General features: G+C 44.0%; 1 protein-coding gene across 18 annotated transcripts in view; it reads left to right on the forward strand.

The window, feature by feature from the left end:
- Positions 1-24,758, forward strand: part of LOC139564549 (MAP7 domain-containing protein 1-like) — a 68,010-nt gene that overhangs the window by 33,330 nt on the left and 9,922 nt on the right. For 3 of the 18 annotated variants that reach the window (XR_011672772.1, XM_071384158.1, XM_071384154.1), the window contains exons 3-14: positions 4,953-5,021; positions 5,688-5,708; positions 7,090-7,158; positions 7,826-7,846; positions 11,890-12,053; positions 12,473-12,584; positions 15,245-15,349; positions 18,385-18,504; positions 18,930-19,069; positions 19,400-19,530; positions 20,906-21,171; positions 22,378-22,666. Coding sequence is in view for 17 of the 18 variants with exons in the window: in XM_071384158.1 (XP_071240259.1) it covers positions 4,953-5,021; positions 5,688-5,708; positions 7,090-7,158; positions 7,826-7,846; positions 11,890-12,053; positions 12,473-12,584; positions 15,245-15,349; positions 18,385-18,504; positions 18,930-19,069; positions 19,400-19,530; positions 20,906-21,171; positions 22,378-22,666 (1,507 nt within the window). In the remaining variant the exon portion in view is untranslated. The remainder of the gene's footprint in view (positions 1-4,952; positions 5,022-5,687; positions 5,709-7,089; positions 7,159-7,825; positions 7,847-11,889; positions 12,054-12,472; positions 12,585-15,244; positions 15,350-18,384; positions 18,505-18,929; positions 19,070-19,399; positions 19,531-20,905; positions 21,172-22,377; positions 22,667-24,758) is intronic. The other 15 variants (XM_071384155.1, XM_071384163.1, XM_071384166.1 and 12 more) reach the window with 15 other exon arrangements.

Here is a 24,758-nt window from a genome sequence, read left to right on the forward strand (position 1 = left end):
AAGGAATTTGAAATGATTTAAAGTTTTACTTTTACTAAGTATATTTTTGCAATTACATTTACTTTCGATACCTTAGTATATTTAAAACCAAATACTTTTAGACTTTTACTCAAGTAGTATTTTACTGGGTGACTTTCACTTTTACTTTGTGTCATTTTCTATTAAGTATCTTTACTTTTACTCAAGTATAACAATTGGGTACTTTTTCCACCAATGTCCATTAGTATGTGTTTCTATCTACCATAGAGCATCTGAAGTAGTTTATGACCCTTTTCAGGGGTAGGAACACAGCATTAGATGTCCATGGTTGTGTAATAAAGGCTATCTTCATGTGATTATTGAGCAATTACCTCTGCACTCAGTTGATGTCATCCGACCCCTCGGGAAAACAAAATGGTTCAGTCCAGATTTATCCTGACCACAGGCTTTCAGTGCTGGGGGTAAATCCAATAGACCTGGTGCAGGGGGTTAGTTACAGCGCTTACAGCTCACAAGACAAAATCCATTAAGCTAGAATTGTTTTGCAGTAGGTTTATAGAATTTGGCCAAAATGTTTTTTTGTTTGTTGTTGTAATTTCTGATGTAATGTTGAGTGGATGACTAATGCTATTTGTGTGTAGCTCAGTTGGTAGAGCATGGCACGCCAGGGTTGTGAGTTCGATTCCCATGGGGGAACAGTATGAAAATGTATGCACTCACTAATGTAAGTCGCTCTGGATAAGAATGTATTTGCTAATAGGCTAATCGCTAACAGGCTATAGCTAGCCTGCTTGCTAATCACCTCCGGTCTCTAATATAAATTGGTGGAATTAACCTGACTGGGCATCACATTTCACAGAGTGATGCCAGGGGGCGCATTTAGTCTAGCTTGACCCGCTGTTGCACCATCACCACGTTTGTTTCCACAATGCCACTACTTGTCCTGGCCCCAGCACTGTAGCACATGCAAACACTAAGACACGTGTTTGGGGGGGTTTTGTGAACATAGTCTTACTTCCTCTCTGCCCATTTTATTCTTTGCCCATTCATCTATTGACTGTGGTCATGGTCTATTTAACTGTAGCGTGAGGTGGCAGAGCTAAACCAAATTAGTTCTACTGACTAACTTCCCGAAATGATCACAGTAACACCAAATTAGAAATCTGGTTTTGGTGTGCCAGATCAGATACAGTCAGATCAAGGAGCTCATTTTAGCGACGTTCTAATTGAACTGCAGGATCCCTCAGTAGATAACAGATCTCAGATCAGCTTTTGTAAAGTAAAATATATTGGTAGCACTTTACTTAAAGCCTACAGGTATAATGCTTTATAACCTATCATAAGCCTTTGTAGTGTCTTATGACATGTCTCTGGAAGGTCTGTTGGAAGCATTTGAGCACCAATAAGTCAACAAACTTCTGAGACAGCACATTCTAAAAGGGCTTCTGTCACTTCCTCTCCTTCAGGTTGCCTTCCTGCTCAGTCATGCAAGCTAACTTCTGTGTTTTATCTTACCCCGAGGGTAGGAGGAAAAGGAAAAGGACGAGAAACAGTCTGCAGCTCTTAATTAGCTCAATTAAATGGCAAGGCATGTATTTGAGAGCACTACTTCCATAATGGCCGCTTTAATAAACTTTGGCACATCTCAGCCTCGGGTCTGACAGCTCATGGCACTTGGCCACCGGCAGTCCGTTGCCTCCCTGGAGGTTTTCAAGAGATCATTAAAGGACCAGGGATTTTACTTCACTGACACTGTCAGGGGGCCCTGCTGCTTCAGTTCAGCCAAACACACACACACACACACACACACACACACACACACACACACACACACACACACACACACACACACACACACACACACACACACACACACACACACACACACACACACAGCTCCCCCAAACCCCTCTCCATGGCACTTGTTAATTGTTGCTATGGAGAATTGTTTTTTACTGTAACACTTTCTTGTGGATTTCCCATGGACATAAATACAGTGCCTTCAGAAAGTATTCACACTCCCTGTCTTTTTCCACATTTTGTTGTGTTACAGCTTGAATTTAAAATGGATTCAATTTAGATGTTTTGTCACAGGCCACCACACGATACCCCATAATGTCAAAGTAGAATCATGTTTTTGGAAATTTTAACAAATGTTTGAGTCAATAAGTATTCAACCCGGGCGGCAGCGTAGCCTAGTGGTTAGAGCGTCGGATTAGTAACCGAAAGGTTGCAAGTTCGAATCCCCGAGCTGACAAGGTACAAATCTGTCGCTCTGCCCCTGAACAAGGCAGTTAACCCACTATTCCTAGGCCGTCATTGAAAATAAGAATTTGTTCTTAACTGACTTGCCTAGTTAAATAAAGGTAAATAATAATAACCCCTTTCTTATGGCAAACCTAAATAAGTTCAGGAGTAAATGTATGACAACATCATCTCTGAACCACACACATACAATTATCTGCAAGGTCCCTCATTCAAGCAGGGAATTTCAAACACAGATTCAACCACAAAGACCAGGGATGTTTTCCAATGCCTCGCAAAGAAGTGCACCTAAAAAAAAACAGACATTGAGTATTCATTTGAGCAAGTTATTAATTACAATTTGGATGGCGTATCAATACGCCCAGTCACTACAATGACAAAGGCATCCTTCCTAACTCAGTTGCCGTAGAGGAAGGAAACCTCTCAGGGATTTCACCATGAGGCAAAGGGTGACTTTAAAACAGTTTCAGAGTTTAATAGCTGTGATAGGAGAAAACTGAGGATGGATCAACAACACCGTAGTTACTCCACAATACTAACTAACCTAATTGACAGAGTGAAAAGAAGGAAGCCTGTACACAAAACAATAGCCTAAAACACAAGGCCATATCTACACTGGATTTGCTTACCAAGAAGACGAGTGAATGTTCCTGAGTGGCCAAGTTACAGTTTTGACTTTAATCTGCTTGAAAATCTATGGTGAGACTTGAAAATGGTTGTCTAGCAATGATCAACAGCCAATTTGATAGAGCTTGAAGAATTGTAAAAATTATTCTGGGCAAATATTGCACAATCCAGGTGTGCAAAGCTCTTAGAGACTTACAAAGAAACACTCACAGATGTCATCGCCACCGAAGGTGATTCTAACCTGTATTGACTCAGGCGTGTGAATACTTATGTAAATTAGATATTTCTGTATTTCATTTTTCAAAACATTTGCACAAATTTCTAAAAACATGTTTTCACCGTTGTCATTATGGGCTATTGTGTGTAGATGGGTGAGGGGGGAAAAAAAAGAAATTTTTTTTTATCTTGAATTCAGGCGGTAACACAACAAAATATGGAATAATATGAATGCTTACTGAAGGCACTGTATAGCCAGAAAACTATGCCCATCTTTGTCCAATGAGAGAAGTGGTCCATTTTAAAGGATACCCATTGGATATGCACGGACAACAGTTCCCTGTACATTCAACCCGTAACCCAGAACCAAATCCTGTGTGCGCTAGCTAGCTCCTTTGTCTTTACAGTCTGCCATGACATCTATGGATCAAACTGCTCCTCTAATCCTTTCAAAAAGCCAAGTGAAACAGATGACAGAGAACCATATTGTTGAGATTTGAGGAGTGTGCTGCTAACAGTCTTGAACCCAAACACGCTGCAGTGTTTCTGGGTCAGCTTGATTCTGTTTCTGTCTCGGAGGCTCCTGTGGGTGACTCATCATGATGGTCAGGGCCTACATATACACACACACACACACACACACACACACACACACACACACACACACACACACACACACACACACACACACACACACACACACACACACACACACACACACACACACACACACACACACACACACACACACAGACACTAGTGCTTTTTACAGCCCTATACATAATCAGACGTAGTGTCAAAGTGGGTCAGAGGATATTATAGGGAGGCCGCTGCTGTTCTATCTGGCGGATTGTTTCAGCACTGGGATTATTGTGTTTTAATGTGTTAGAATCCACTGAAGTATGAAGAAGAATTCAACTTGGCCAGTTAAATGCCGATCAATTGTCACGAAACGGTAGTAATTAGTGCTTGGCATTTGAGAATGACATCATAGCAATTACGGTATGGTGTTTTCATCCAGGGAGCTGTTGCTTAGGTCACAACTATGCAATGAATCATATACAACATGATCGTCTAATTATATGAATCATTTTTTGATTATCATTCAAAAGCAATTGGGGTTAAATTGGTAATTGGTTATGGGTCGGTGGCAATGTTCCACATGGAATCCATACCAAACAACCCAGAAGGGTGCAGTAGAATTCCTGTAACGGTAGGACTATGCTCCCCAGGCATGAGTTAAGGTGCTCAGAGGAATGCAGACACCAGTGGGAAAAGATGAATCGACACTTTTTCCAGTCAGCACCAATCAGAGACTTTTGAACACGTACAGCGACTTGCAAGACAGCTCTACTTGAAGATCGAAGAGGACCTCTATAGAAACGGATTGTTCTGATATGCAATGGTTTTTTTTCCCGAACGTGATTGTTTATGTGTTATGCATTTCCTCATAAGCCACTAACGGCTAAATTGAATGCTGGAAAGAACATTGTTGACTTGGCATAAGTGAAGAATGAACCCGGTTTACAGCCATATCCTGTCTAGGTTTAGGTGCGTTACTTAACTGAATGCAATTACATGTTCACTCATGAATCCTTACCAGGACACTGTAGACAAGGTGTGCCATGGTGTGACTAACCACCAGTCCTAATCAGAGTGTTTTCCACATTGCTCATTCACATCTATTAGATACTAGGGTGGAGTCTCTATCTGGCTCTGGTATAGTTGGCAGATTTGACTGCCAGCTTCCAGCGTTTTAGCGCTCTGCAGATGTGGGGCTGGATTGGGGCTCTTTTCTCTGTTGTACAATGACCTCTCACATTCACTTCCTCGCTCTTTCTCTCGTTCTCTCATTCTCACCCTAGACGCAGTGAAGTCAGAGGACAGACAGAAGCTGGCCAAGGAGCGGAGAGAGGAGAAGGCCAAATATCTGGGTAAGCTGAGATGGGGGTTGAGAGGAGGAAACTGTACACAGGGAGAGGATGCCCCCTAGTGTTGGGGGGTAAGGGGTGGTGGCAGATTTAGTTTTAGGTTATGTCTGCGTTGGCTTTGTTTTCAGGCCGACATATGGTGTGCACATGTATCACAGAAACATTTGGAAAAACGTTGAAGGAACGTCAAACCAACCTAGACTGTGGCTCAAGCTCAGGCTGAGCACTTCAATGAGAACAAAAACCAAGCCAATGATTTAGTATTTGGCTTTCAAGACACATAACAGTTTTCAATGTGCATGCTCCAAATAAATGTTCATGTGCATTTTATTAAAACAATAGCCTAGCTAACCCCTTTTTGTTTGAACTCACAAACGCTTTAACGATCCCCAGCTCTGAATTTATATGTTTAACCCAACGTCAATTGATACAGACTTGTTTTCAATTGATAGTAGCATAAGTCAATGCCCTGCTTCAAGTTGCCTTAACAATTCTCTGGCTCTATTTCTTTTGTCAGTCAAGATGGCTGCCTGTCACCCGCTTGAGTGTTTTTGTTTGTTTGTTTCACAAGCCACGCTGTCCTTGGCTCTAGTGACACCCTGGCGACGTGCACTGCTTTGCATGATTGACAGTTGCTCTTGTCTTCTCTTTCGCCCATCTCCCCTCCAGACAAGCTCGGCCAGATACAAGGTAAACCACACCTTATGTGTCCATGGTGGTAGTTGGTGGTGGTAATTCTCGTTGTCGTGACCTGCAGTTTTGACCTGTTACCTTGATTTTAACAATTGTGTCTGTTTGTCGCTCAGTCTCTACAAAAAATATTTTGAATTAACTTTCTACATTGCCACGGAAATGATTGCATCACAGTACCAGGCATTCATTGTGAGTGTACCAATGAGTTTAGCAGTCAAATTGACAGGGTTAGAGGATCCAAACCCATTCTATTTCTATGTGTGTTGCTGCTGCAGGGAGGGGGGTGTTACCTAGGCAACCGAAAACTCATTTTCTACAACACCTTGCTTGTTTCAACAAAGAGCAACGTTGTAAATAGTCCACGTTACCGCATAAACGGACTCAACCTCATGAATGCTCGGCCGTCCGGTCTTCAGTCAGCTGTTCGTTCCACAAATTTGTATATATATATTTATATTGTATATAGTTATGAGGGTTATTTTATTTTCATGACGGTCTTCATCCATAACCGTCGGTTACATGGTTATATGGTAATTGTACCAGCCCCACATTGTGTTGGTGCACATTTTTGTTCGTAGGACGTTAGCCTAGTGTCTACTTCCATCACGTTTTCCTTCCATGTTGAGTCAATGATACAAACTAGGTGCTTCCACACAAGTGTTGTCCCTGAGTTAATTAAGCATTATTTCATCCCATCATGTATAAACATACTGGGCAGGCCGGGTTTTTTTGGCATTATTTTGGCTACCATGGCTATGCCCCCATAGGATGACAATGTTCCCCTCCACAGGCACAAGTGGTCACTGAATGGTTTGATGAGCATGAAAACGATGTAAAACATATGCCATGGCCGTCTCAGTCATCAGATCTCAACCCAATTGGACACTTATGGGAGGTTCTGTAACGGCGCCTGAGACAGCGTTTTCCACCACCATCAACAAAACAACAAATTATGGAATTTCTCATGGAAGAATGGTGTCGCATCCCTCCAATAGAGTTCCAGACACTTGTAGAATCTATGCCAAGGCGCATTGAAGCTGTTCTGGCCCATGATGGCTCAAGGCCCTATTAAGACACTTTATGTCGGTGTTTCCTTTATTTTGTCAGTTACCTGTATAATTATATAATTTATTATCACTCTATGCAGTTATTTAGCCATTTTATACAGGAATTATAAAGAGAGGATAGGAATCAAAAGTCACATCACCCTTGCTAAACGGCAAATGTGTTTATACTTAATCTCGGGATCCCAGATCCACATCTCACATTTCCTGGCCAGCTACTTCATTAGTAAACATTTATGTCAACAGTCTGTCATGAGAGACTAGTTTTTAGTCTAGTCTAAAAACTTTCTCTTGTTCTCTCATTCTCACCCTAGATGCAGTAAAGTCAGAGGACAGACAGAAGCTGGCCAAGGAGCGGAGAGAGGAGAAGGCCAAATATCTGGGTAAGCTGAGATGGGGGTTGAGAGGAGGAAACTGTATACAGGGAGAGGATGCCCCCTAGTGTTGGGGGGTAAGTGGTGGTGCCAGATTTAGTTTTAGGTTATGTCTGCGTTGGCTTTGTTTTCAGACCTACACATGGTGTGCACATGTATCACAGAAACATTTGGAAAAACGTTGAAGGAACGTCAAACCAACCTAGACTGTGGCTCAAGCTCAAGCTGAGCACTTCAATGAAAACAAAAACCAAGCCAATGATTTAGTATTTGGCTTTCAAGACACATAACAGTTTTCAATGTGCATGCTCCAAATAAATGTTCATGTGCATTTTATTAAAACAATAGGCTAGCTAACTCCTTTTTTGTTTGAACTCACAAACGCTTTAACGATCCCCAGCTCTGAACTTATATGTTTAACCCAACGTCAATTGATACAAACTTGTTTTCAATTGATAGTAGCATAAGTCAATGCCCTGCTTCAAGTTGCCTTAACAATTCTCTGGCTCTATTTCTTTTGTCAGTCAAGATGGCTGCCTGTCACCCGCTTGAGTGTTTTTGTTTGTTTGTTTCACAAGCCACGCTGTCCTTGGCTCTAGTGAAACCCTGGCGACGTGCACTGCTTTGCATGATTGACAGTTGCTCTTGTCTTCTCTTTCGCCCGTCTCCCCTCCAGACAAGCTCGGCCAGATACAAGGTAAACCACACCCTATGTGTCCATGGTGGTAGTTGGTGGTGGTAGTGGTGGTGATTCTCGTTGACGTGACCTGCAGTTTTGACCTGTTACCTTGATTGATTTTAACAATTGTGTCTGTTTTTCGTCTCAATCTCTACAAAAAATATTTTGAATGAACTTTCTACATTACCATGGAAATGATTGCATCACAGTACCAGGCAGCCATTGTGAGTGTACCAATGAGTTTATCAGTCAAGTTGCCAGGGTTAGAGGATCCAAGCCCATTTTATTCATTCTATTTCTATGTGTGTTGCTGCTGCAGGGAGGGGGGTGTTGCCTAGGCAACCGAAAACTCATTTTCTACAACACCTTGCTTGTTTCAACAAAGAGCAACGTTGTAAATAGTCCACGTTACCGCATAAACGGACTCAACGTCATGAATGCTCGGCCGTCCGGTCTTCAGTCAGCTGTTCGTTCCACAAATTTGTATATATATATTTATATTTTATATAGTTATGAGGGTTATTTTATTTTCATGACGGTCTTCATCCATAACCGTCGGTTACATGGTTATATGGTAATTGTACCAGCCCCACATTGTGTTGGTGCACATTTTTGTTCGTAGGACGTTAGTCTAGTGTCTACTTCCATCACGTTTTCCTTCCATGTTGAGTCAATGATACAAACTAGGTGCTTCCACACAAGTGTTGTCCCTGAGTTAATTAAGCATTATTTCATCCCATCATGTATAAACATACTGGGCAGGCCGGATTTTTTTGGCATTATTTTGGCTACCATGGCTATGCCCCCATAGGATGACAATGTTCCCCTCCACAGGCACAAGTGGTCACTGAATGGTTTGATGAGCATGAAAACGATGTAAAACATATGCCATGGCCGTCTCAGTCATCAGATCTCAACCCAATTGGACACTTATGGGAGGTTCTGTAACGGCGCCTGAGACAGCGTTTTCCACCACCATCAACAAAACAACACATTCTGGAATTTCTCATGGAAGAATGGTGTCACATCCCTCCAATAGAGTTCCAGACACTTGTAGAATCTATGCCAAGGTGCACTGAAGCTGTTCTGGCCCATGATGGCTCAAGGCCCTATTAAGACACTTTATGTCGGTGTTTCCTTTATTTTGTCAGTTACCTGTATAATTATATAATTTATTATCACTCTATGCAGTTATTTAGCCATTTTATACAGGAATTATAAAGAGAGGATAGGAATCAAAAGTCACATCACCCTTGCTAAACGGCAAATGTGTTTATACTTAATCTCGGGATCCCAGATCCACATCTCACATTTCCTGGCCAGCTACTTCATTAGTAAACATTTATGTCAACAGTCTGTCATGAGAGACATGTTTTTACTATAAAGGTCATGTTCATTGTCCTATATGTTCCATCCACAACTGGGAGTACAAAGCTGGAAGCTGCTTATGTAAATAACCTCATAGAAGTAACATATATGCCTTCAGGTAAATCCAGCCTTCATCATCATAGTAAAGTGTAGTAGATCTTGGATGAAATGGGTTATACCATCATGGATCAGTCTAATTGTCAGTCCACTGGGGTAGGAGGCCAGACAGAGGGTTTCTCCCGGACCTAATTCCTTCATTCACTGAGATTCAATCTATAACCTTGTGTTTGCAATCCCAGCTAGGAGGCAATCCCGGCTAACAAGGCCAGTCTTGTAAAGTATCAACAGCTGGAGTGTAATTGTGTCTTCTTCAAATGTAGGCTATAAAGTGCAATTTTTTTGTGTGTTTTTTTTCTCCTCCCTCAAAGGAGATCGGATTTTCTCCCTGAGTAATGCATGAAATGTTCACTAAGCCGCAAGAAGACGCGTTTGGCCATGTGACCGTATGAGTTGTCCGTTCTTGGCTCTCTGTGGAGTGTAATGCATACTTAATGTGGACAGGGAGGGCACGGGACTCAGTCAATGATTATTTAATGGCTCTAGCTGCTGCCTAGCAGACCAGGATGTTGAGTGTCAACGTAGGGAAGCATTAGGGGAGATGAAGGGAAGATCGTATTTAAGTCACATCCACAGGGGGAATGCAGTGCTGTTGATCTCTTCAATATACACACACACACACACACACACACACACACACACACACACACACACACACACACACACACACACACACACACACACACACACACACACACACACACACACACACACACACACACTTTTTAATTGGCTCAACTGCCACTACGCCATCCTATTCAAACCATGTCAAAGCTGATATCAGATCACATGGGGATGTTAGTAAATGACCGAAGATCAGTTATTATCTGAAAGTATCCATTTATCGCACAAAATAATTGTCTATTTGACACCGGCATTATAAAAAATTCCCTATGGCGTTATCTTTCTCCTACTCTTCGATGCTATGTGTGTTCTAGGTTAGCATGGCCGCTGTGCTGCTCCCTGGCAATGTGCCAAGATCTCATGTGGGCCTTGTCAGTGTCACACTCACACTGTCATCTATTTGACATGTGAGGGCGGTGTGCAGTCTGTCATGCTCTCACTGTGACACGTCGCTGTGCCTTTTGAGTCAGTGGAGCCGAGAGCTGTGTAAATCTCCATCCGTAGCCAGCCCTGACATGTAGCCTCTGTGGACACTGGAAGCCTCGCTTCTCCTTCTTCTTCCCTTCTCCCACACTCCCTCCTTCTCACTCCCCATACTTCAGATTTCCACAAGGCTAAAACCCCGAGACAGTCTACACGCAGTTACCTCTACTGCTAGCCCTTGAAGCTTTGCCTCGACAGAAGTTAATAATATGCCCTTGCCTTACTGGAGTTAAAGTACTGTTATTAAATGTTAATTACGTTGAACCGAAATGCACACTCACTGTAGCAGATAAGACGTGGGAACTCATGTTGTTAGTGCTGGGGCCCTCTGGTCTGCTGTGGCACGGTGCGATGGTGCTTCTTGAGCCTACTTCTCTCAAATAAAAGCACAGCTGTGCGCTTTGCGATAAATCTAAGCGTTTGCCTCCAATGTTGCCCCAGTATTCCCCTAACGTAATCGGATAACTGAAAAAATAACCAGTCGTTTTTGTTGCATCAAGTACCCCCCCCCCCCCCCCCAAGAAGCTGATCCTTCATGGGGGTTTATTCAATAAAGCCAAAAGATATAGTCGCTTATGTGCAAAGAGAGAGAAGCATGTGTGTCCCAAATGGCACTCTATTGCCTATTTAGTGCCCTATTTCCCTACAGGGCTCTGGTCATAAAGTAGTGCACTATGCAGGAAATAAGATGCTATTTGAGACGCAGAGGCAGTCATAGAGGTGGTGGCGTAATGCCACCTTTATAATCCCTCTTTGAATGGCTCAGGGGGTGGGGACGCTTACCATATCAAAGTTTATTGTGCAGTTTATTGAAACCGGCGCGTGATGCGATTAACGTGGTAAAGTGTCAGTCCAGGGGTTACAGCCGAACCTTGCATAACGCTGCCTCTCTGGCGCTCTGTGCAAAGTATAGTAATTCAATGTATATCTGAGGGATAGTGGAATTTCCCTGTTGAAAAGAAACACTGCTTCACACACCCACATTTTGTGGCATTTGATATTTTAAAGCACAGTCAACATCAGAGTGAAGAGGCATTTGTGTTTTATTTAAAAGTACTTAAAATACTATTTACCATAGATTTGCTTTTGGAAGAAGTACAGTTTTTTTTATTGAAACAGATTAAAACACAAGGGACTCCATTTTTGTGTCCATAGCAAAACAACATTCAAATGTTGGTCAACATCTAACAATGTAACAGGGCTCTGCCTATCATCTGCAAGGGTGTTGTATTCAAAGAGACAATAGAAGATTCTCAAATAAGTGGGACAGGAAGAGAGAGAATGCTCCCGCAGGTGGCTTTCACTTGTCCAGTCATTTCCAATCAGTGTTTGCCTCAAGGAAGGGAGAAATGAAGGACGCACTTTTGAAATATTTGAACAGGGCCTCAACGAGAGAGAGAGAGAGTTCTCTCTTGATCCCAATTTTGTTATCTTGCCTCTCTAACCCTCCTGATTTGGTTCTCCCGTAGCGGCGAAGAAGTCCCAATGGCTGGAGAAAGAGGAAAAGGCTCGGCAGCTGAGGGAGAGCCAGCTGGACGAGCGGCGCAGGAAGCTGGAGGAGCAGCGGATCAAGACAGAGAAGCGTCGCGCTGCCCTGGAGGAGAGGCAGAAACAGCAACTAGAGAAGAACAAGGTGGGTTGTGAGGGAGAAGGGTGAAGTACCCTTAGACGCTAATCTTAGGTCAGGTTAGTATTGGGGGTTAGTAGGTCAGGTTAGTATTGGGGGAGGTGCAGCTGATCCTAGATCTGTACCTAGGGGAAACTTCACCCCAGAACGGGTGGTAACACTCCTCACAGCAAGCCAATATTAGAGCCCTGATGATCGTGGGTTCAATCCCCACGTCCACCTTTCCTGCTTTCCCTTCTACTAACCTGTCTCCCCCATCTATTTCCACACTGTCTCAATGAAGGTCAGAAAAATACTAAAGGAGTGGTGGAATTCCACCCGCCTTAACCATACAAGAGAATAAGGTGGGTGGGTAGCAAGAAGAGAATGAGTCAGAGAATCATTAATTAGTGCTAACCTAGTATTTCTCCATCTTTGGTATGAAGGAGCGGTATGAGGCTGCCCTCCAGCGGTCCACTAAGAAGACCTGGGCTGAGATCCGTCAGCAGAGATTGTCCTGGGCCGGAGGCCTCAGCCACAACTCCAGCCAGAGAGAAAGTGAGTACCTACCGCTGAAACAGGAACCCAGAACCCACCGAGCCAGACACTGCCGAAGCCTCTCCTTCCTTCAAAGACAACTGCCTCACCAATACACATTTGACACTATCTTGCGACTGTTGTTGGCTTGGATCATTTCTTTTCACATGGTCCTTCCCAGCACAGTTCCAGCGACTATGGTGGATGCGTTACCAGGCCAGTGCAGTACGGCTCGTTTTGGCTCGCTTCAGTAGTGTGAAAAAGGGTACTACTGTGCAGACATTCATATTCTACCGAGCCATATTTTCACAGGCTTACGGTTGTTTTGCACTTCAAGTAAACCATAAATTAGGTCACTCACTTTACACTATATAGTCAGTTAGTGACAGTCAAACTTGAATTCCAGTCACCTTCAACCCTATTAAGCAGAGGTGGTTCTCTGTGATTCGGCCTGGCATCAATCAGCCTACACGGCTGAACCGCTCCTCTCAACCTCATCACAGATACGTAGTTATCTCTAATTAAATCACTCTGAGATGTCTCACACACACACACACACACACACACACACACACACACACACACACACACACACACGACAGGTGGGTTGATGTCCCTATCAGCTCTTGCTGGGATGTGCTACACTACAGCAGTCTAATTTCCCTGTAGACGGAGGGAACATTGGCTTCATTCCGTGAGGAAATAGCTGGGTAATGACAAGGCTGAGGTGAATATGAGATGTCCAGGCATGGTTGAGGTGTATATGTGTGGTGTGTGTGGGGGGGGGGGGGGGGCTGTGATGGTGTCAGATATGTAGTGATGCCCTGCGAGTCACAAACAATTCTGACCAATGTTTTCCCGGTCTGCGTTTGTGCGACATACTCAAAAGTCATGTTTCTGTAGGGTCTCTGGTGATTCAACAGTGTACCATTTAAAAAATATATATATATTTTATATTATTCATATTTTATTGAAAGGAATGAAGGGGAGAGAGCTAGAATGAATATAAGTAGCGTGAAGGGTTCGACTGGGATTCGAACCCACGTTAGCAGGGTTACATACTGTATGTGCACAACCAACCTCAGGCACATAGTGTAGGCTACTGCGTGACTGGATGTTTCATTCAGGGTCGTTAGCCCCTAGATACAGATAAAGTATTGGTTCTTCAATGTGTATGCTGGTACTTTAGAGCCTGCAGTAAGCGGGGCTTTATCAGTCATCAACACACATCAGAATAGTGGTTCATTCATGTTTCGCTAGCATTGATTCACGTAGCCAAATACCCCTTCAAGTCAAATGGAGTCGGTAACAGCAATGCACTTGGTAAGAGGTGTATGAAGCAGGGATGTCTCTCTCTTTCGCTCTCTCTCTCTCTCTTCCTGCTCTTCTCCACCTTTGCCAACTCTTATGGTCACACTGAACATAGACGTTGGCAAGACAGCCAAACAAATCTGGGACCAGACTACGTACTATATGAGCCATGAGTAATGGCAAATGTTGACCGCCAAATCAACCTGCCCCCCCCCCCCCAGCCTCCTCTTTCAGACCCAGTGCTGTCGAAGACCGAAAGGTAGGAAAAAAAAGAGGGAAAGACTGAACCGTGACAAGCGTTAACAAACAGGATACAGTGGACTACTGAGGATCCAATAGAGTTATTTAAGAAGAGGCAGCAGAGTGCTCTATTGGCCTGCAGAAAAAAGACCTCTCCCTGCCCATCTCCAACAACAACAGACCCATATCTGACAAGGGACATTTAGGACAGAGACAGAGACATCCAATTCCCCCATTAACATTAGACTGTACTGTCATATGTCTAGTGGCATTTAATGAAGGGCACAATGTTCACTCGATTAGTCTCCATTAAAGGGTCTGGGGGGATGGTGTTTAATCAGTGGGTTGTCTCAGTAGTTCCCTCCACTAGGTGTCAGTTGTGTTACATGTGTGTCAGTTGTGTTACATGCGTGTCAGTTGTGTTGACTGACATTGGTATTTGTTTGTGTAGTACAACATGTTGTGGTAACAAAACTGTTACTACACTGTTACTACTTTGTGTACGGCAGGGCTCAGGTTGGCACAAAGATGGGACGTGTACTCTTTTACATTCTAGTCATGTCATCGCAGGTTAGACATATGTGTTCACAGGCCATTGATAGTCAGTCGTTTTCAGTGTTTTGGTGTCACTCTTTCACAAACAGTCAAGTGTATCCATTTTGAATATCAACACCTAACTGAATGACGCACGACCCAGTAGACTCAACACAATATTTCTTTAAATATATTTTTTTAGTGCGTAGAAAAAGCTGCGTTATTTCCCTCTACCATCAATTGTCTGTTTTCAGATTGTAATCGATTTTTGGTGGAGGCTCCTCGAAGTATACTTTGACATGACACATTGACAGTTAGAATTTCTATTCTGTTTCCCGTCATCGCCATGCGGAAAGGAATGTAAAATAACACTGTCAGATGAGAAACGTTCAACACAGAGATTTTATTATTTTGTTTCTTTATTGAATCAGAAATAGTTGCCCTCTGGAAATACACCGTTTTGGTATTTGGATGTTTGCTGTATGTATGCGTGTGTGGGGGGATTGATATCACCGTGACACACCCTGGAGGCCTCCCTCCCCTGTGTGAAACAGTGTGACCCACCATCTCTGTGGACTACTCTCTTGGCTTCGCAGGCAGATGCTCGGTGTCGGCGGTCAACCTGCCCAAACACGTGGACTCGGTTATAAACAAGAGACTCTCCAAGTCCTCCGCCACCCTCTGGAACTCCCCCAACAGAAGTAAGACACGTCAGGCCCCCTTTTCCGGGAACGCCCACTTTTCATATCCGTTCCCTCACATGATTTCATTTTTTTCTCCACGGTTTTTTTTCTCCCCACTGTCTCCAATCCAATCGCTTGTCTGTGTTCGATGGTTGATTACCGAATCATTTTCACCTAACAAATTCAAATCCACCCTTGTTTTTTTTCTTCTGTGGTTCATGGGTTATGGTTTTTCTCCCTCCCTCTGCATTTTGTTCAGTCCCTGTATTTATATACTTCATACTTTGGTGTGAATATATGGGTTCATTTACGCTGTCTTCATATTTTTTGTCCCACATTTTTGGTGTTCTTGGTTTATTCATTTGCTGGTGATGGTCATTTCGTGCTCTTTGGTTTGTGTGTCAGTCGATGTTTTTTCACTCACTGAAAAGTCTTGGTCAATGTCTTGAATGGTGACGGTGATGTCTTGAATGGTGACGGTGATGTCTTGAATGGTGACGGTGTTGTCTTGAATGGTGACGGTGATGTCTTGAATGGTGACGGTGATGTCTTGAATGGTGACGGTGATGTCTTGAATGGTGATGGTGATGATGATGATGAATGTGTTTTCAGGCCTATGCTATCCCGAAGTAAATACACTGTACTTTGCGGAACAGTGTTTCAGTGCACCTAGAACACCACTGCAGGTGCAGGGTTCTTTCAGAAGTGCCTGTCTAAATAGGTCACATAGGAACTTTAGTGTTTAAAATTAAAAAGTCGGCCACTAAAGGATGAGTCAGCGTTTTAAGAGAAAATTCTGAAAACTCCACAGGAACACCTGTGATGGTTGAAAATAGATTAAGGTGACTCTGCTGAAAGCGTAACCCTCTCCCTCTTTTCCTCTCCTTCTCTCCCTCTCTCCACCTACCCTATCTTTCACTCTCGCCTCTCTCGTCTCTCTCGTCGTCCTATCTCTCGTCTCTTCCTCTCTGTCTCTGCTCCTCTTCTTTCTCCTCTACCCCCTGTTCTTTTGTCTCACTCATTGTCTATCAAAAGCTCACTCTCCTCTCTTTTTTATTTCAGTCTCTCTCTCGCACACTTTCTCTCTCTCTCTATTTCCCTCTCTGCTGGTTAACCTTATTGTCCTTCAGGGCAGGTTTAATAGGGAAGTGGGACGTGATTTAGTGTACCGTATAAAAGACCCAGAGCAAACCTCTGCGGTGGACTTCTTTCGTCTCTCTCTTCCCTCTCCTCTCTCCTCCCTCGTCTTTCAATGTCAATGTTCTGAACTGCTGCCTCCATAGCCAGAGGGGTTTTTGCTAATTCTGGCAGTGCTTACTTTATACTGCTCTGGTATATAGGTTGTGATCTTCCTCCCTCTCATGTTATTATGCGTCTGGAAGTTTTCCAGGTCTAATATGGAACCCACCATTTCCTCATAGAGCATAAGAATGGGGCGTAGGCCTGGGTTGGTTTGAGGCTTTATTTGGTATGAATGTTTACTAGAGACATAAGGGTTTATGCGGGTGAGATATTGTCTTATTTGATCTGTCATTATAATATATAACGTAGGAAAGCTAACTGAGCAAAGCTTAGCTCGTTGTCGATATTCCATATAAAAAAAACGAGAAGCAAAAGGCCTTTCTGTGACACTGTGATGACAATGCGATATTGGATCATTATATTTGAGTCATTTACTAAAATGGGGTTGCAATAGTTATCGAACAGTTAGTCGGTATAAGGTGCATATTAAAACTGTTTGAACACTGACGTCGTCTGACGTAGCGAGACAGAAGTGGGGATATTCACAGTGGCTCTAAGAGGCAAACCGGCTTTGAAAATGAAGCTGGTTTGCCCAACCTGTTAGTGATCCCTTCGCGCGCCAATTCCTTTAGCGGGATCGATTTGACAACATCCATTGAAGTTGCAGAGCGCCAAATTCAAACTACAGAAATATCAATATTCAAGATAACCGAAAATATAAGTGTAATACATCAAAATAAAGCTTAACTTCTTGTTAATCCAGTCGCAGTGTCAGATTTCAAAAAGGCTTTACGGCAAAAGTAGACCATGCGATTATCTGAGGACAGTGCCCCGTATACAAATACATGAAAAAAAAATTCAACAAGGCAGGTGGCGATACAAAAGTCAGAAATAACGATATAATTCATGCCTTACCTTTGAAGATCTTTTTCTGTTGGCACTCCAAAATGTTCCAGAAACATCACAAATGGTCCTTATGTTCGATAATGTCCTTCTTGATATCCCCAAAATGTCAATTTATTTGGCGCGTTTGATTCAGAAATACACCGGTTCCAACACTGCCCAACATGACTACAAAGTATCTAATAAGTTACCTGTAAACTTGGTCCAAACATTTCAAACAATGTTCCTAATCCAACCTAAGGTATCCTAAAACGTAAATAATCAATACAATTTAAGACGGGATATACTGTGTTCAATACCGGATAAAAACAACGTGAAGCGCGTTCCAGTTCACGCGCACCAAACAGTAGAGTCCACTTTGCTTGACACTTACAAAGAACTGACCTACTTCTTCATATCTCAAAAGAAAAACATCAACCAATTTCTAAAGACTGTTGACATCTAGTGAAAGCCATAGGAACTGCAACCAGGTTCCTATTTAATAGGGCTATTCAATAGAAAACCAATGGGAAATACTATGACCTCAATTTTATTTTCCCCTGGATGGTTTGTCCTCGGGGTTTTGCCTGCCAAATCAGTTCTGTTATACTCAAAGACATTATTTTAACAGTTCTAGAAACTTTAGAGTGTTTTCTATCCACATCTACCAATTATATGCATATCCTAGCTTCTGGGCCTGAGGAACAGGCAGTTTACTTTGGGCACGCTTTTCGTCCGGACGTGAAAATACTGCCCCCTATCCCTAAGAAGTTGATGTCATCTGACGTAGCGAGACAGAAGTGGAGATATTCACGGTGGCTCTAAGAGGCAAAAAATGAAGCTGAAAATGAAGCTGGTTTGCCCCTTAAGGCCAGCATAGGACTTTGAATATATGTGATAAAATTGGTCGTGTTTGTCCCCTCCCGCAGCCCGTAGCCTCCAGCTGAGCCCGTGGGAGAGCAGCATTGTGGACCGACTGATGACGCCCACCCTGTCCTTTCTGGCCCGAAGCCGCAGCGTCGCCAGCGTGCTCAGCAACGGTAAAGGCCGTAAGTAGTTATCACACTCCCACTGTGATAGATGAGACCTGCTATTGGCGGGGTTGTTTATCATTTAGAACATCATTCGTCCAACCACCCCTCTTGGCCCCCAGCACTTCCATGTATTTGATAATTTGTTCCAGTCAGAGCTAGCACATCTGATTCCACTTGTCAACTAATCATCAAACCCTTGAATGAGCTTATGAACTACAATAATTCTGGAAATGACACAATTGTGAAACGTTTGAGGGGCACCGGCGAGAGGTTTGAGAAACACTGATGTAGGGTATGTGAAGTGATGTGTGGCAATGAATAGCTTTGTTGCATGTGCTCTGCTTGTGTTTTTAGAGATGGGTGTCGTATTTATTTGTCTTCCTTCCTTCTCTCGATCTCTCGCCTGCTCTCTATGTGCCTCTCCTTCCCGTCCCCTCCAGAGTCGCCCCTATGCCCTCGTTCGGCCTCGGCCAGCCCGCTGACGCTGTGTGCCCACCGGCCTCACCACCGCTGCTCCGACCGCTGGAGGGTGACGTCCAGCACGCCCGACATCACCCAGCGCCGACGCGACTCCACGCCGGTACGTCAACCATCCTTTTTTCTTTCCTTTCGTATTTTTCAATTTCATTGACTGGATAGAGAGGAGAGTAGATAGAGAGATACAAATCGAAAGAGGGTCATAGACAGTGAAGGGCACAGACAGACCGGACTTGACCCCTGTCGCCTGCAGGCCTGCATGGTCCGAAACCTGGAGCGCCGACTACTACCATCCCTTACCGTTTATACACAATAGAACACCGTTTGGCACTTTGAATGAGCTAGAATGTACTGTGTATCTTTTGGTTTTGAGAGAGATGTTTTTATCCACATTTATACCTTTCTGATGGTTTGTGTCTCTGTCTCTCTGCAGATAGAGAAGAAAAAGAAAGAGAAGAAGGACAAGGAGCGGGAGAACGAGAAGGAGAAGAGTGCTCTCAGCAAAGACAAGGTGCTGAAGAAGAGACAGTCCTTACCCAGCATGAGGCACAGACCGGACCCCAGGTAACCTGCTCTCACACGGATCTACTGGATCTGCCTTTGGCACAGTACAGCACTAAACACCCTTTACACACTACTGAGCCGAACCAAGCCAAGCCCAGCTGTACTGTATTGGCCTGGTTACACATCCACCATAGTTGTTGAAAACTTGCAGGAAAGGACCATGTTTAAAGAACATATACAAGCCAGCACAGCATATGTAGATTGGGTCGGCATTATAGTGTGAATAGGGTATAAGACTAAAATTAGAGCTTAGAGTGTTTACTAAGGTTAGGGATACAGTAAGAGACAAAGATAACCATGACTGTGAGTGCAGATGGTAAAACCAGCGTGTCTGTGTGTTTAAGTGAACTCAGGATAAGACTGAAAAGCATGAGGCCCCTGAGCCAAAGGATATTTATCCAGCGCGTTAATCATAGCCGGCCGCGGGACATGGCAATGGATGGGGCTCACTGACAGATGGAGGGAAAGGAGAGAAAAAAAAAATGAGAGAGAGAGAGAGAGAGAGAGAGAGAGAGAGAGAGAGAGAGAGAGAGAGAGAGAGAGAGAGAGAGAGAGAGAGAGAGAGAGAGAGAGAGAGAGAGAGAGAGAGAGAGAGAGAGAGAGAGAGAGAGAGAGAGAGAGAGAGAGAGAGAGAGAGAGAGAGAGAGAGAGAGAGAGAGAGAGAGAGAGAGAGAGAGAGAGAGAGAGAGAGAGAGAGAGAGAGAGAGAGAGAGAGAGAGAGAGAGAACTGTTTATTTCACTTTTGTATATTATCTACTTCACTTGCTTTAGCAATGTTAACGTGTTTCCCATGACAATGAAGCCCTTTGGAATGAATTGTGAGAGAGATGAGAATGCCAGATGCCTTAAGGAAGAGAAGTACACACACACACCACTCTGGTATAATGGGACTTTCCCCTCCGAGCGGCGACTATTACACTGTCTACTGCTGAGAAACCATCCCATAATGCTCTGTCACAGACCACACAATGTTACACGTGTTAGGTTGTGTCGTGTCTGACCCTGCTACCTGGTGAGGTCATGTTTATTGACTGCTGTCTGAGACTTGAGGCTAGGGAGGCACATATGTAACAGAAACAGTTTTAATAGTATTACTTCAGTGGAGGTATTAGTGTTAGTCTCCTTGCTTGATTGTGTATAGAGATGGACTATTTTTTAATCCCTAGGGCTGGATATGACTAAATGTGATTGTGTATAGAGATGGACTATTTTTTCATCCCTAGGGCTGGATATGACTAAATGTTCGACTAAACTTTACTTAACCGTTGTTTGCTTATTATTATTTACATATTTCTAATGATTTCTAATGATTTGTCGGACATACTGTGTGTATTCATGTTTTACATAATAGCTCTCTTACCCTCCCTCCCTCCAGTCCTAGTCCCTTATCCAGACAGCGGGCTGCCTCACCCGCCACTACTCCTAGAGCAAGACCTTCCTCCTCCTCTCCCAGCCCCGCTGCCTCCCCCAAACCCCCCTCTTCAGCCCGGGCTAGCCCCTCCACCCCCAAGGCCCGGCCCAAGAGGGCTAGGACCCCGGCCCGGGTGGACCACGGGCGCACCTCCTCCCCCGTTCCCCTGGAGAGGGCCAGGGAGACCCGCGGCCGTAGGTCAGCCACGCCCGAGGAGCCCAAAGGCAAGAGTGAGTATGCAGTAGCTAGTTAATACCCCCAGGTGGAGGGTTATATGTGTAAGTAAAGTGTACTCCTCTTACAGGGATCACAACTGTGCAGCATCATTTTAAAGGGCTTAATCAGCGTAACCACATTCCCTTTAAGTGGGGGGGTGTATTGTTTATGTTGTTGGAATGAGTTCAGTTGTAACACTAGACGCGTGTTGGCGAGCGTGAGACACTCCTTTTCATTTCAATGAAACACGGGCGTAGGCAGTGCGGTTCGCGACAGGCTTGCGCTGCTCAGTGTCAAATGACTCTCTGGTTCTATTTTCACGATTTCTAAGTAGCTCACTTGATAATGTGGTTCGCCCTCTGCTCGCGTTGGTCTTACGTTAAGCTTCCAGTGTAGCAGGGAAACAGCCCACTGCTTCTGCAATGCCCCAGTGTAGTTCCTGTGTTATATCACATTTTAAGCCAGTTATATTTACATTGACATTAAGCTCTGTGAATGTAAGTCCTGTCTTCAGTCTAGTTATGGTGTGGTTTGTAATTCATTGAAAAATGGTTTGAAAAATATGGACTCACTCACCCTAGATAATTTAGAATCTGGTATATTTTATATGCACTTGGCACACAAGCCGTGAGAACACTATATACCCATATAATTCGGTACCTTTTCATTTCCCCCTGACACAAGTTGGATTTTAGTGTGTCTGTTTTCTATAGGCCCTGCCACGGCTGATTCATACTTTGCTTCCTCAGTTCTTTGTGGTTTGGCTCAGTTCCAAGCAGGAAAAAGTGAATGCGTGCGCGCGTACGTGCGTGCGTGTCAGTGCACTGTAGCGCCGGCCCAGCCACAGGATGATTATCGTCGTGGTTAATTAGGCACGCCGACAATGCCAGCTTCTCTGTCTTTCTCTCCTTCACACACAGCGAGGAACAGCAGGGGGGTGCTAATTACTGGAAAAATGCTATAATTACAAGTTTACAGAATCCAAAAATGTATGTTTCCATACTTTGCCACTGTTTGAATTAAGAACATCACAGCGTGTCTCACGTCAACCAAGAGGAATCTAGACCAGAGGTCTAGTGTACTTGTCTTAATGCAATTTCACAGTTTTATCAGTGTTTCAGCTTAAAGAAGACGATAGTGTGAACAGTGATTTGTCTTTAGAAAACTCTTATTGTATTTTCCCATTCCTCTCCTCTTTTCCTGCTCGATTCTCTCTCCAGGCTCCCCCGTTCCTTCAACCGTGGTATCCTCCGCTCCGGCCACGCCCCCTTCGCTGAGTACACCAATCAGGGCGGCCACCGCCACTCCTTCTGAGGTCCCTCCTTCCGCCCAATCAACCCCCAGTATCCCTGCATCGTCCCCAGCCCCAGCCTCCTCGTCAGCCAAGCCCATGGCGGGCACCAACAACCCAGAGGAGGCCGCCCGGATCCTGGCCGAGAAGAGGAGGCAGGCCCGAGAGCAGAGGGAGCGGGAGGAGCAGGAGAAACGCGAGCTGGAGGAGAGAGAGAAGTGAGAATCATATTATCCTCATGTACAGTACATAAACCCACACTGGAGAGAGCCAGAGCAGCGTCTAGTCGGGTTGCAAAATCCCTGAAATTTCGGTTGGAGGATTCGACCATTATCCTTTCTACTGTAAAGACAACCTATGTCTTACCAGCTTGAAGGGACAAGGTGGAAGTAACCGTGGCAGCACATCACAATTTGAATAATTTCAAGTGTAACGCATCAACATATGGAGTACAATACAGTTCTCCAGCGTGTCATATGCATTGCAGAATTAGACCACTCAGCGCTGTCTATGATACAGTATGTGTGGTGCTCGTGTTACCCCCCGGAGGTGTGGAGTTGTTGACATTTGTGTAACAGCTTAAGTTGCCCCCCTCCGCTCAGGTTTATGAGCTAAAAAGGATTTCCCGCGTCAGCCTATTGTAGCACGTTGAGTGACCACTGGGTATTTATGTCATGACAGCTGTCAGGCTGGGCAACGGGCTCCTGTTGCTCTCTGTTCCTCTCCATTTTATCAGCAGGCAACTATTTCCTTATAAAATAGTTTCATTTCCTGATTGTGTTGAACTTTTTATTTTCCTGGCACAGCTATTGCCAATGTAGTACAAAGACAAAGATTCACTCTTTATTAAGCTAGAGCACATGTTAACTGATTTATTCTAAATGTAGATGTATACAGTGCCTTCAGAAAGCATTCAGAAACGTTGATGTTTTACAGCCTTATTCTAAAATGTATTAAATAGATTTTTCCCCCTCATCAATCTACACACAATACCCTGTAATGACAAATCAAAAACAGGTTTTTAGAAATGTTTGCAATTGTTTTTTTAATAAAAAACTTAAATATCACATTTACGTAAGTATTCAGACCATTTACTCAGTACTTTGTTGAAGCACCTTTGGCAGCGATTACAGCCTCGAGTCTTCTTGGGTATGACGCTACAATCTTCCCACACATGTATTTGGGGAGTTTCTCCCATTCTTCTCTGCAGATCCTCTCAAGCCACTCCTGCGTTGTCTTGGCTGTGTGCTTAGGGTCGTTGTCCTGTTGGAAGGTGAACTTTCTCCCCAGTCTGAGGTCCTGAGCGCTCTGGAGCAGGTTTTTATCAAGGATCTCTCTGTACTTTGCTCCGTTCATCTTTGCCTTGATCCTGACTAGTCTCCCATTCCTTGCCGCGGAAAAACATCCCCACAGCATCATGCTGCTGCCACCACCATGTTTCACCGTAGGTATGGTGCCAGGTTTCTTCCAAACGTGACGCTTGCCATTCAGGCCAAAGAGTTCAATCTTGGTTTCATCAGACCAGAGAATCTTGTTTCTCATGGTCAGAGTCTTTAGGTGCCTTTTGGCAAACTCCAAGCGGGCTGTCACGTGCCTTTTACTGAGGAGTGGCTTCCATCTGGCCACTCTACCATAAAGGCCTGATTGGTGGAGTGTTGCAGAGATGGTTGTCCTTCTGGAAGGTTCTCCCATCTCCACAGAGGAACTCTATAGCTCTGTCAGAGTGACCATCGGATGCTTGGTCACCTCCCTGACCAAGACCCTTCTCCCCCGATTGCTCAGTTTGGCCGGGCGGCCAACTCTAGGAAGAGTGTTGGTGGTTCCAAACTTCTTCCATTCAAGAATGATGGAGGCCACTGTGTTCTTGGGGACCTTCAATGCTGCAGAAATGTTTTGGTACCCTTCCTCAGATCTGTGCCTCGACACAATCCTGTCTCTGAGCTCTACGGACAATTTCTTTGACCTCATGGCTTGGTTTTAGCTCTGACATGCACTGTCAACTGTGGGACCTTGTATAGACAGATGTGTGCCTTTCCAAATCATGTCCAATCAATTGAATTTACCACAGGTGGACTCCAATCAAGTTGTAGAAACATCTCAAGGATGATGAATGGAAACAGGATGCACCTGAGCTCAATTTCGAGTGTCATAGCAAAGGGTCTGAATGCTTATGTAAATAAGGTATTTCTGTTTTTTATTTTTAATACAGTTGCAAAAATTTCTAAAAACCTGTTTTCGCTTTGTCATTCTGGGGTATTGTGTGTAGATTGCTGAGGATTTAGTTTTTTTTTAATCCATTTTAGAATAAGG

Source organism: Salvelinus alpinus, chromosome 35 (genome assembly GCF_045679555.1).
Source record: "Salvelinus alpinus chromosome 35, SLU_Salpinus.1, whole genome shotgun sequence".
NCBI lineage: Eukaryota > Metazoa > Chordata > Actinopteri > Salmoniformes > Salmonidae > Salvelinus > Salvelinus alpinus.